Below are 13,962 nucleotides of genomic sequence, written 5' to 3'. Positions count from 1 at the left end.
TAAAACGGCAAAAAACTGTTTGACAGGCAAACATATGCTTCTGTAGTACTGTACTTGTTACCGTCGCCAATCCATGCATTGCTTGTGCTCTATTGCATTCAATATGAGCTACAACAACGAGCTGTGGTGTCTTTCCCTCCTGGTTGAGCTGGTGTTGCGAAAATGTTTGACCAAGAAAAGTGGAGGTTTTTAATTATTTCTGAAATGCATGTAACTATGCTTTTGGCTGTGTGCTGTTTCCACGGGGTTATAAGTACTGGTGCACCAAGGTGCGGGAGATCCTGTGTCCTTAGTGCAGCGCGCATTGTTATTGCGCTCTGCATCCGACCGGCAGTGTACTATCACTGCAGAGGAAGATTACGAAAAGCATGGTCTGTGTGCCTTGCTGCAATGGTGAAACCTTCAATTGTTTGCCTGAAAGGGTCGCACGTTATGCTACCACATGACGGACCAGAAGCGCAATATGACGACGCCTCACAGATTCTGGCTCATACTGAACAAGGTAGTACCGTAGCTAAGGCTAGGCAGCATTCACAACAGCTAATCTGCCCATTAACTACATGGCTGTAGTGAACGCTAAAATACTTGCAGGGATAACACCCTTTTGGAAGCGTGTTGTCCATGCTACACCCATATTGAAAGGGTGGTGTCTCTGCTACACCCCATATAGAAAGGGTGTTGTTAGCTTTACACCCATGGGCGAGGTGACGTCATATTAACACCCCTTCTCTTGTAGGGTGTTAATTTGCACCCTTTGCTTGAGGTGTAGCAATACACCCAAAAAGGGTGTCACCCATGGGACAAGTCATTTACACCCTTAAGGGTGTTAAAATTTTTAGAGTGTAGGGAAGGAGGAGGTGAAGAGGGCCGCGCGTCAGCGGCTAGTACCCCATCCGCAACATAGCCGCGTCGATGATCAGTGTTCAAATTGGGGCGCGTTGTTGAGTTATCGTTAAAGCTCGACAGTATAGCCCAACTAGTACATGGACGCAAAGGAGCCTTATGGTGCAATCCAGATGATGCTACAAACGACGCACGATAAAATGAGCATCGAACTAAGATTGTTGATTGCACAACGTTTGTCACATACGGAATACCGTCATCTCGTGGGAGAAGCTACAGTGGGCAGTTTCGCAGGTGCGTGACTCAGCAGCTCTAACCAAGTGGGCGCATCGTCGCCGGATGTTTTTTTTTGTTATTGTTGTTGTTTTTTGTTTTTTAGGGAGGGGGGGGGCTTCGTTTTCAAAAGTTTCCTCACTTTGAAGATGCACTTATCCTCGAGAAAGAAATAATGTGTTGCCCACTACATACTGATGCCAAGAATGCAAAATAATTAACCTGCCTTAATACTCAAAGTGACAACATTGAGACATTTACCAAAATATGCGAGGAAAGGGGCTTCGTTAGTTCCAGAAAAAGAAACAAATTTTGCACGCATGCATTGCGGTAGTAGGGACCATTTGTTTTGTTTTACCGTGTTTTAAGAATTACCGTTTCTGTTTTAATACTGCGGACGGACCATGTATGAGATGTGAAGCAAGGGAGATGAAGCGTCATTCTGGTATCGGAAGGAAAATGTCTGTTACGAGTTAGCGCTGCCTGTTCGCGTCTTGTTCTTCCAGTGCGTAATTTACAAGTCGCGCTTCGCCGAAAAGCGTTCGTGCTGATTATAATAGCCATTGAAATCAAGTCGCAGCCATGATACTAGCTACAGGGGCCTTTGCAGTGGTGTTTCAACTGGGCTGCTGTAATCCCAAGGAGTTATGCTATGTTCTGGTATTTTACATTCTCGTTGGCAAGATTGCCACGTAATGTCTCTGCTGATATGGCTATCAGGTTTTGAGATTTCCGGATGCCATGGGGTTATGCAGCATGTTGCACAAGAAAGCTACCGCTGAATTTGACAACCAATTTCAGTGGTTTCTGCCGCAATTGGTTTCTGTGTATTCGAGCTACCTTCTTCTGAAATGTAAGACAAGGCCGTAGCGTTATTAGAGTAGTGTAGATGGAGCGTACATTGATAACACGCTGTCATTGTGCTAGCAAAAAACATCTAGATTATTTCTAGGCAAATAAATTACGCCAGCGTAACGCTTTCTCTCTTGAGCAATATGTTCAATGCTGAATTTAGGATATGCATAAAGAAACGGTGGAACTGCTGTTATCGAAACAGCGTGAACCAGTTATTCGTACGAAAGGTAGATACGAGTATTTGCAAAGCTCACTCCGTGCAATGAAAGCCATTTGTATGTTTTGTACTGAAGGCACTGGGCAGTGTACATGGTACTGGCGCAAGAGAAGAAGACGGCGAGAAGTGCTGGCTTCCCCGTTTTGATATAGAGCCGACCTGTTTAAGCCTACCGCTACAAAATAGAGCTAGTGCTGCTAGGCGAACACCCCCGTTGTAGTTTACATATTAAAAACGTATCAGTGTCGCCAACGTACATATCTCGTCTCGCATATGTCCTCGACGTGCAGAAGTTAAGGTATCAGTTTTATTTTGACATCTCACGAAGCACTCAGTAAAGCGCTTTTTTTACAGCAGTAATCATGCTGCTCACGATTCATCAATTTTAATTGATAAAGCAGCAATCTGCAATGATAAGTCACACTTTGTTGCACATTCGCGCATAGCTATTGTTGTGTTACCATTGCTGAAGCCATTGCGTGTACTGAGAGCTACGTAGCATATTTGCTGTAATTTTATTTGCTCTAGCCGCTCTTGACAACTGTACTTGTTCATGTTATAATATAAAGTTATTACATCAAACATTGCGTATCAATCTGCAATCTAGGGTTTGGCGCACTGACGTTTTTTTGTCTTTGTGAGTAGTACTGAGCACTACTAAGTTCACGTTCCGGGAAATATTGGATGCCGCATTACATAAAATCCGCACATGCGTGAAGTACTGGCCAATCTATAAAATGCAAGAAGGTTAAACTGAGCTATGAAGCTATTTAGCTGTGCGTAAATTAAAAGATAAGTACTTATGTGTCATTCTATGTCCAGACATAAGCACATGGTAGACAGAAGGTTTCTCAATGTGAACGAAGCTTCCAGACAGCTACAGCACGAAAAACCACGAGAACCGCGACTGACACAACATTCACAGTGATTAAAAAATGGATGATGAGTCAGAGACACATTAACACGAATGACCTCGGAACTGAGATTTCCATCAGACTCGCCCTGACACATCGGTCTCCATTATTGTTATACATATACGTATGCATATATATATATATATATATATATATATATATATATATATATATATATATATATATATATATCATAGAAGCCAACAAACAATGACACCAAGGACAACATACGGAAAATTACTTGCGCTTAATAAATGAGATTGAGAAACGATAAATTAGTGGAAATTAAAGTGGACGAAAAAACAACTTGCCGCAGGTGGGTACTGAACCCACAACCTTCGCATTTCGCATGCGATGCTCTACCAATTGAGCTACCGCGGCGCTATTTCCCCATCCACTTTCTTGGGTATTTATTTGTCCTAGTAGAACCCTGGGAGTGTTAGCCAGCGCCACCACTCACAGACCTTGGCGGTGGACGTGAAACTTCCTTTTTGCCGCAGGCATCACGAAAACGTGACGCCTGCGACAAATCAAGTTGCTTTTTCATCCACTTTAATTTCCATTTATTTATCGTTTCTCAATTTCATTTATTAAGCTCAAGTAATTTCCCCTATGTTGTCCTTGGTGTCAGTGTTTGTTGGCTTCTTATGATATGACTAATAAAAATCGGGCCCCTCGGTTAACATCCTCTCTTCTCGTGTATATATTTAAATATATATATATATATATATATATATATATATATATATATATATATATATATATATATTATTGGTCATGCAAACAAACGTTATGATGGGGTTCGTAAAAATACATGTATATGAAAAAACTTCAAGGGGGGAGGGGCATGCCAGTAACTAAAGCTGGCTTATGAACGTGCAAGACAGGTGTAACTACGAATTTCGCTTGCTAGCTGCAACTCTGTACCATGTGTTTTGTCACTGCTCTCTTCTCGTTTAGCACTTTGAAGTACTGAAAGGGAGTCATTACAGAACGTTGCTATTTTGGGAACATGGTATGAGCATTTGCAGAACACATGATAGGACTCAACTATTTAGCGAGACCACTCAATTAGGTGGTTAGATCTCAGCCCAATCATCTTTCATCATTCATTCTTACTCTTTTCATCTTTCTCATGGGGAGAGTAGAAGCTAGAACACACAAGCTCAGGCCACCTTCCCTAGCTTTTCTACAAAAAATCATTTATCTCTTCTACACGAACCACTGCATGGATCCACTCTTTGTGAATAATGTTAGTATAGGACACCGTAAAAAATGCAAGACCATGCTGAGATGTAAGAAACGGTTAGTGCGAGTGTGAATAATTCAGCCCCAGTTCTTTCGCGTTACCTGGTCGTCGCTTTCATACCACATTTCTGCATCTAGTATATTTGGTCCTGGTTCTCTTCGCATGAATGAACTATATCAATCTTCACCCTCGCGCTAAAAGAGAAAAATTCCCAGACTCACCTGTCTTAGGCAGAATGACGACACGGTGAAATGTCAAATCTTCTAGTACTACTGAAAGCTTCTCAAACGGCTTTCCGTAGCGCTTTGCCAGGGACTTCCAGACCATCAATATGTAGCCGCTCGCAGGAAACAGAATGCGGCCTTGAAGTTGATGTCCAGCCAAGTATGCGTCCCGTTCAGAGTCGTCGATGTCAACCTCTATGACTTCTTCGGAAAGCTGCACGGGCGATATGGGGCGTACCCTATTATATTTACACAAATCTTGTTCTAAAAAACTTGTTTTTCTTGTTGTCTTTAACAGAAAGTATGGCAATTAATATGAATATATCTTTTCAGTGAAATATCACCGACTTTATTAGGTGTACAAATTTACTCGTCGCGTACGTTTAAGAGGAAGCTTTAGCTCTGGCGCAACTCCAACGCGGCCTATTCAAATACATGTAAAACGCAAAAATGTTTTTCTGAGATAACCCCTCGACCAATCTTAACAAAATTGGTTGCATTTGAGAGAGAAAGTTGTATTCTAGTGACCATTCCAAGTGAAATTTCGATTTAGGGCCTTAATTATGTTAAAACGGTTTACGAAAATTCGCAAGTTTGAAAATAATAGAAGCACGAAGTGTACAAGTTAATAGCTCTGCATCAAGAACAGATATCGCGGTTCTGTAAACGGCAACGATTAGATAATTAAAACTAGACAAATTGATTATGTCGTTTCATATTTTACGTGAATTTGTTACGTCGTGTACAGGGGCTCTGCAAAAGCTGTAGTTTCATATTACTAAATTTTTGGTGATTCATGTATGACATACCAATTTTGTCCGCTTTAGATGTGCTGTTAGATGCAATTCATGGAATTGTGATATAATTTTTATTGCTCAGTTGCAGAGCTGTAAATTTGAAAGTTTCGTATTCTGAATATTTTCTGTTTTCGCCAGTTTTTAATAAAAATTGACGTCCTAAATCAAACATTTGAAACCAACAGACACCAGATTTTAAGGTTTCGTTTTAAGTGCAACAAACCTCGTCAATTTGGTGCAGTGGTTGCCGACAAAACCTAATTCTCCTTTTACATGTATTTAGATAGGAGCGCCCGACCTAAAGCTTCGTCTTGAGGTTTTTTATAGTTATGGTGTTGAAGCGTGCGTGGATAACTTTATCTGGAATCCGGTGATTGGGAGGCCTGGGCGTTGGGCCGCCTAGATGGCCACTGGGAGCTGCTGCCCCCGTACAAGTTTTACAAATTATTTAGGAAGGAAGCTTTGCTGCATGACTGCACGCTCTGCCCTTCAACACTGTGGCTCTACCAAACACAGTATAACAAAGTTTTCGAAAAACAGTCTAGCAAGGCCTCAATCTCAAGGCACTAGGCGCCATGAAGAATTAGGAATGAGCGCATTAAATATCAGAATATGAACGGAGAAACAAAAGTATTTGTTGTAATCGTTTGCAGGAGCAAAGTTCAATATGATGCAGACCAAAAAAATTGGAGGACGCTTAAGCTTCGCCTTCAAGAGTGGAACGCGACAGCGTTCCCGTCGACCCGCCAAGGGGTGTAAGACAATGGGCTACAGGACAGCCATCACTTACAAGGCGCCCCGCATCGGACGCGGTGAGCGTCGAGCCATATGGTCGAGCAACGCGGCGTTCGGCGCAGCAACGAAACGTGCGCCTGAGCAAGCGGAACGAACCGAAGAACTCGGTATCTCGTAGGGGGAAATGAATGAGGCACGCCAGCCAAACGTCGTGATCGGCACGGGCAGAGAGATAGACAGATAGCGATCTAAAGAAAGGAAGGACGCTGGATTCTGCCGAGGGAGCAAGGCGAAGCGTTGTCAGGGGAGAGAGAGTCCGGGCAACGACCTCCCTCGCACCGGTCCTTCCACAGCTCCAATGCGGGCGTGGCGCGCCATCTGTCGAGGCAGCGCCCTACATGGAGAGGAGGGGGTCTTCTGTGTTTGCCGCAAGATGGCTCTACGTGTGCGGAAAGCGCAGAAGAAATGCAGCGGAAACGCACTTCGCTACTCTTGTAATTGCGACTTCTGTAAGTTACATGTTCATAATTACCTGTATACACTGCAGTATAACTTTCCACGGCTCGTTTCGAAGGCAACACCGCATTCACTACAGGCGCGTTTGTACCGCTTGGAAGCATCAAATTCGTGGCTGAGTGGTAGCGTCTCCGTCTCACACTCCGGAGACCCTGGTTCGATTCCCACCCAGCCCATCTTGGAAGTTGCTTTTTATTTATGAAGTACCTGCCGTTATTTATCGCTCACGGTCAACGCCGCGGACGCCGACACCGACGCCGACACCCGACGCCGACGACACCGGCTTTTCAGCGACACGAGCTCCTTAACGCTATCGCGTTAAAACCTGCAGTACCCATCTCACGATGGCTTTTGGCCTTACTGAGACTAGCAATCAATCGATGTAGTGACATACCGTATTGCTTCATGCACTTTTATTGGCGATCTGTAGCAATCAATCGGAGACTTCTGTTGCTTAGATTTCGTTCACACTTGCGTGAACCCTGCAAATCCTAGAGGTGGCCCAACACATGACCTCTTGCATCGAGATCACGGAGCAAGAATCGAAATTTGCTGAGACGTTTTGTTCCTAGTAGCTATGCCAGTACTTTTTATTCGGTGCGCGCTTCTTCGGCTTCCCTGCCGTGGCTCTGCCTGCAGGGCGGCAACACTAAAAGCTACCGCGCAGTTTGACATGCGATCACGTGTTGGGCCGACAGGTTTGGCTACCAATCACGTTGCGGCATGCTCCCTCCTATCTTCTTCCTTCCTCCATGAATTAAAATCATGCACATTCTGCGTGAAATGCGAAGAACATTATCAAGTGAGCAACGACAAGAAAGTGTTTGTTGTTTACTGCAGAGCCGGAATTTGTGACTACATGAACTTTCGTGGCGTGCGTAGCAGAGAACATTCGGGCACTTGCTATAGGCAGATATAATCTAGAATAAAAGAAAAAAGGTTTGACCTGGGCCGACGTAGCAAAATCCTTCCATTTGGCAACGGTCCATTGCTGAGAGTGGTCCCAGCTGACGAGGTGCGCGATGTTCGGGGTGCCACGTGGTACAGGCAGGGGCACAGGCGGGTACAGCGGAGACGGGTCAAACTGCGCGCCCAGCGAGTGCAGCTGGCCCAAAGAGTTCAGGAAGAAGCTCAGGTTGTCCGCGTCCCGCTTCATCAGGCCAAGGCAAGTGGCGTCCGCGCCAACAGAGCGTCTCAAAACCGACTGCAAGAAAGGAAAGCTGGGTCGAATATTCCGAGGCACCTGGTAACAACCGAGCCTCAGCTGTAGAGGGCGTCCATGACGTTTTTCGCGCAAATATAAAAGACTTTGTCTCAACTTCGCGAATGCACTGCTCTAGTGAACACAAGGTGTTTTTTGGGCATGCGGATTTTCTTACCGACGACCAATGTATGCTGGAGGTACACAAACCCGCCGTGGTTGCTCTGTGGCTATGGTGTTAGGCTGCTGAGCACGAGGTCGCGGGATCGAATCCGGGTCATGGCGGCCGCGTTTCGATGGGGGCGAAATACGAAAACACCCATGTACTTAGATTTAGGTGCACGTTAAAGAACCCCAGGTGGTCGAAATTTCCGGAGTCCTCCACTACGGCGTGTCTCATAATCAGAAAGTGGATTTGGCACGCAAAACCCCTTAATTTATTTTTTTTGGAGGTACACAACACGCACTGTCACAAGCCTTAAGCCACTTTAATCAGCCCATTTAAGGCTAGTCAACAGAGGTATCGTGAAAGCCGTTCTCAACAATGCTCTTCACAGATGATGGCCAAACGGGATTGAAGCGAATGAACAGATGGATCGCCAAAGCTGTCCTAATGAAAGTGCTTTAAAAGTGATGGCCACACAATGTGAGAACTAGTGATAAGATGAATCGCGAAAGCAGTCTTCACCAGTGTGCTTCAAAGGTAACGGCCACACGAGATTGGAAAAAGCTTTGAAGCCTATTGGGGGCGAGCTCCTCCACTGGAAAAGCTGGCACTACCCTCGGCGTGACGTGCCTTTAGGGATCACGTGGAGACAGCGGCCGCGTCGGCGGCTTCGCAAGCGCTGAAGCGACCTAAAAGCGAAAGTTTAAAGTCCCACCTGCGCTGCGGTTCTGATTAAGTGGTGAGGTTTTACCGCCTTGGGTGTCTGCTTGACAACATTTGAAAGTACTATAAAGTACTATAATACGTAGTGGCTACTTTTGGAGGCGTGCAGCATGGTAGGCTACTCTTCGGTGCCGCGGTGCCGGACGTACGCATCGGAGCCCGGTGTCAGCCCTTATTCACAGGCAGCCGCAAAGCAAGGAGCTGCGTGAGGCTTGGCTGACGAAACTTAGAACCGGCAGACAGCCATCAGCTACAACTCAGGTATGCAGCAAGCACACACGCGAAGAAAATTTCTGCTGCGGCGCTGGGACTGCGCGATGTTCTGTGTGTAGAAGAAAACATGCACTGAGACGCTCGCCGGCACCCGCTGCCCGGCTAATGTCATGATGGTTTGGTCTACTAACTTGTTGATGCTAGATACTGGCAAGTTCACTGGAACGGGTAGGGAGCGGTAAGACGTACATTAAAGAAAGGCATGGCATATGATCATGTTTGTGTTATGAATTAATGCACTGGATTACGAAAAAGAAGCAGAAGGAAATTGTACGCTGAAAAGACGGATAAACATACAGTGCGACGCAACTTGAGAAATAATATTGAAATGTGCGTGAATTTAGAAGACAGAAAAAAAATTGAATTGTCGCGACGGCACATCACAGTCGTCGTAGGCGTCGAAGTCTCTATAACGAAATTATTTTTCAACAGTTCTGATAGTGCCCACGCAATAATGGTTGCTAGTGTGCTGTCAAATGCTCGTATGCTGCGGCCTAAAGCTCACGGCACGGTGCGACAACGCGCTCACAGCGAGAGCCAAACATTGTGCGCGGACGTGCATGCAGACGCGCGGTCCGTCCCTGCGAACGAACTCGTGCATTCGCTGCATTGAGGCTTCATTCTGTAATGCCCCATTTTGTTATACACACAGCCCACTATAAAAACATATTTCACATAGTTTACTCTCAGCGTTTGCCCACCTTTCATGCAAGAAGCCGGTTCGGGAGACTCCATCGCTGCGACCACGCGCAGTGGCGTTCACTGTACGTATTCGGTAAAGAAAAAGCGTCTCTAAACGATTCTGTGTTTTAAGTTTGCCCAAGATTATTATATCCACAGTAAAAACTTCCCTCGTGTTGAGAGTACCTACATAAATGTCCAGGAGGACTGCCGCGTGGTGTTCTTATTGAGTGCCGTAGGCGAAACCTATGGGGAGCACACCGCGTGATCCCTCATACTACGCAAGGGAGGCGCTTCCGACAGATGGCGACTCCGTAACTCCTCGCCGCCAATATTCAAAAGTTGGTATGAGCAGGATTCCCTGGGTGCATTTTTGTACTGCTTAGGCCACATTATCTCATATGTACCAAGAAAAAATGCCCCGCAATATCGACATCGAAACAACGAAACTAGCTATCATGCCTTATTTGTGCGGGGTGTGCCTTACACTCTAAAATAAAGTTGTATATTTAAAGAAAATTGGCAGATATGTTCTTTACGGCAAAATTATTTTTAATGCTCTCTGACAGAAGCCTGTTAAAAGAAAAAAAACTAATTTTCTGTTCTTCGTCTGCAGCCTATAAATCGAGTCAAACGCCAAATGGAACCGTTATAAATTATTGTAAATGCATCAAAAATTATAAAGTACCATTTTAGAGTTGTTGCTTCCATATGGAGAGTTTTTTGCATACCTCATGCACGACGCGCTATCTGCGGTACGGTTTTCATGCCTCACGCTGTATTCACGATGACTGTCCTTCGAGTGAAAGCATGGCTTCACCGCTCCGTATGTCCTTTCACGAACCTTAAGAGGAAGCTTTAGCTCGGGCTCAACTCCGACGCTGCCTATTGAAACACATGTAAAATGCAGAGACACTTCTCTGAGACAACCCCTGGGCCTATTTTAGCAATATTTCTTGCATTTGAGAGAGAAAGTTAAATTGTAGTGACTGTTGGAAGCTTAATTTCGATTTAGGGCCTGAAATTTCTTAAAAGTATTTTCGTAAATTCGAAAGTTCGAAAAGCGTAGAAGCATGAAGTTTACAAAAATAATAGCTCTGCATCAAGAAAAGATATCGCCGTTCTGTCAACGGCAACCATTAGTTCATTCACAGTGGACAAATTTGATATGTCAATTTATATGTTACGTGAATTCCTTACGTTGTGTACGAGGGTTCTGCAAAAGCTGTATTTCCATATTACTGATTTATTTAGATTCATGTATAACATAGATATTTTGTACGCTTTTCATATACTAGTAGATGCAATACAGCGAATTGTGATATCATTTCCCATCGCTGACTTAAGAGCTGTAAGCAGGATAGTTTCGTTTTCTGAAAAGTTGCAATTCTGCAAACTTATAATTACAAATTGGCCATCTAAATGAAAAATTGGAAACCAGCAGTCATTCTATTTAATAATTTTGTTCTAGATACAAAATTCGTCATATTTGGTGCAGTGGTTGCCCAGAAAACGATTTCTCCTTTTACATATATTTAGATAGGAGCCCCCCACCTAAAGCTTTCTCTTAAGAGGTGAGTGGTTTCATGCACATTAAAGAGAGCACACGATCTATTATATTGGTCGATACTTTCAGCGTGCTCGTGACGTAGAAAAAGACTGCATTGCGCAGAAGATGCTAGTACCGGAGCTGCGAAGATACGTTGTTATCACACTGGTGGCCGCAAATAATTGCTCGCCTGTCGTCTGTTAATCTGGGTTCCCGGCTCTGACAAAGTATGAGTAACTGTGTGAGTGATGGATCGCAAAAATCAGAAAGCAATGAACAAAAGTTTGCATAAACTGCACTGCAACAGAGCGTTTAGTAAAAGAAAAGAATGCGGCCTGTTCCATTGTTTCACGTAAACTAATACTGTACAGTTGACGTGGTGGGTCCACCACTTCACATTATCAGGACTATTTTCTACCTGTGCCATGTTCCTTGATGTTGTTGGAAAATTAGTTAAGTGTTATTTATTCGCAAGTTACCATGCAATAGAAGGGTCGCGTAATTGTTGTATGTGGTAAACGAGGTAAATATGTGGTACTCAAATACAAGGTGAATTTTTTCTCGGTTCCTGCTGTTCACCATTACAGTACACGAGACGCATATCACACGACACACGAGATCTCGAATCACAAGGTGGTCACGTTGAGTATAGTTTTGCCTTTAATGCCCTGTGTGCCTGCGCGGCATTTTCAGCGCTGATAGTAAAGGTGGTTCAGAAAACGCAATGATAGCACAGGCGTCCATAGGTTAAGAGATTTTGTTCAAGACTCCATGAGCTCTTTCATTCAAGAAGCGAATGAAAGGATATACGCCATTATCAACCACGATTTCCAGAATATCGCTATGTAATGCACCCGCGCACTAAATTCCGGAAAGCAAATGATTACTTATACGTTGCCTGTCCTACTTAACACATTGATCACAGATGATCTTCATGCTGCACATCATTCGTTAACTAGTCTGTGTAATTATTATTGCTGCTAGTGCTGGTCTTAGGCTGAATAATTTGTAGTTGATCATAATACTACCTTTACTGCATCATCTCTGTTATTATCACATATCTCATAAATGATCGAAGTGCCGTATTCTTTCCATACTGCTGATTTTCTGATATTACGTAACCTAAGTAACTTGCTATGCTTGTTAGTTTTTCGTCTGTGTGTTTCTTTAGTTTCTTTTGCCTTCTTTTTAGTTCAGCTTTATTGTTACTATTTCTCATGTACTGTTGTTCCTCCTGCTACTGCCATAAAACGGGTTTTAGGACATTGTCAAGCTGCTCTGGCTGCTTTTTTCTTCAAAACCTGTCCATATTCAAATCTATGCTGTTTATAAGAAATAAAGTACTTTTCTAACTTACTTACTTACTTACTTACTTACTTACTTACTTACTTACTTACTTACTTACTTACTTACTTACTTACTTACTTACTTACTTACTTACTTACTTACTTACTTACTTACTTACTTTACTTTACTTACCTTACTTACTTACTTTACTTACTTTACCTTACTTACCTTACTTACTTACATGCTTGCTTGCTTGCTTGTTCACCACTTACTTTACTTTACTTACTTACTTTACTTACTTTACTTTAAAGTTATAAGAAACAAAGTCATGAAAGGATGTGGATATTTGTTCTTAATATCACATTCTAGCTGGCTGCGTACTTAAAAAAATGGTACAACGAAAGTTGCGCAAGAATATTGTGAATAGGTGACATGTATATAAACAATAGCAACAAAACAGCCAAGACGGGGGGGGGGGGGGGGTTACACGTGCATTTAAATGTGTGGAGTCCCACATGGGATATTTCGTTTTCTTTGTCTTTATCGGTTGTTAGCTCCTTCAAAATGAAGCAATAGTCATTCTGAATGTGTTCTTTTCGATGACTAAGCGTATTTAAAAAAGAGCACCACAGACGCCTCACTACCCTGAGTTTCACACACCATCTAGCTTAGTGAACACTTACGACAATAACATGAAGCTTGTCAGTGCATTGTTGTAAGTATGCTTCTGCATTTTTTAAACAAAGGGCGACTACCAGCATGGAGCAGGGTGTGCGTCGTATGTACGTATATGTATGTTGCGTGTGTGTTGTATGTCTATGTGTGTGTGCGTGTACATTTTCTCCTACGACGAGCGCTGTTTGTTTCAAATTGCACGTGGTGCCTCTGACTGGCTACGTACTAATATTATGCAGTTACCTCAAAATAAATACTAGTTCGGCTGGAAAAATAAAACGTATCTGTAAGTGCCGCACTCAGATATGCACACACTACGTGGGTTCACTGAATGCACTTCAGGAAGAACCTCTTGTGCTACTGTGCCTGAATGAGGTATGTACGATCAGGCTGCTGCCATATGCATAATAAAGCACCACTCTTGATATTCAGGTGAGTCGCAGTATGACACCTTGAAAAAAAAGGTAGAGTTCAAACAAGCAGCACGGTCTTGCACCAAAAGTTGTCTCCATATTCGGGTGTCTTCAAGATTCAATTTTCGAGCAAATGTCTTCGCAGTATGACACCTTGAAACAAGAAACAAGGTAGAGTTGAAACAAGAAGCATGGTCTTGCACCAAAAGTTGTCTTCATATTCAGGTGTGTTCAAGATTCAGTTTCGAGCAAATGTCTTCAACAACGTACTGTCGAGGCTATTTTGAGCTATTCTGCATCCCGATTGTCGTATGATATGTCAGCTAATTTTCTTGTAGAGTAATAAGAAATTTGCGGTTGCTATTGTGTTT

General features: G+C 43.5%; 1 protein-coding gene across 1 annotated transcript in view; it reads right to left on the bottom strand.

The window, feature by feature from the left end:
- LOC135916603 (fatty acid synthase-like) overlaps positions 1-13,962 on the bottom strand; it is a 170,527-nt gene that overhangs the window by 96,239 nt on the left and 60,326 nt on the right. Inside the window, exons 13-14 of the mRNA XM_065450033.2 lie at positions 7,570-7,827; positions 4,573-4,789 (exon numbers count right to left, since the gene is read on the bottom strand). Coding sequence (XP_065306105.2) covers positions 4,573-4,789; positions 7,570-7,827 — 475 coding nt within the window. The remainder of the gene's footprint in view (positions 1-4,572; positions 4,790-7,569; positions 7,828-13,962) is intronic.

This window comes from Dermacentor albipictus, chromosome 2 (genome assembly GCF_038994185.2).
Source record: "Dermacentor albipictus isolate Rhodes 1998 colony chromosome 2, USDA_Dalb.pri_finalv2, whole genome shotgun sequence".
In the NCBI taxonomy this organism is placed as follows: Eukaryota; Metazoa; Arthropoda; class Arachnida; order Ixodida; family Ixodidae; genus Dermacentor; species Dermacentor albipictus.
Note: the sequence above shows the minus strand (reverse complement) of the source record. Positions and strands in the feature narration are given on the sequence as shown.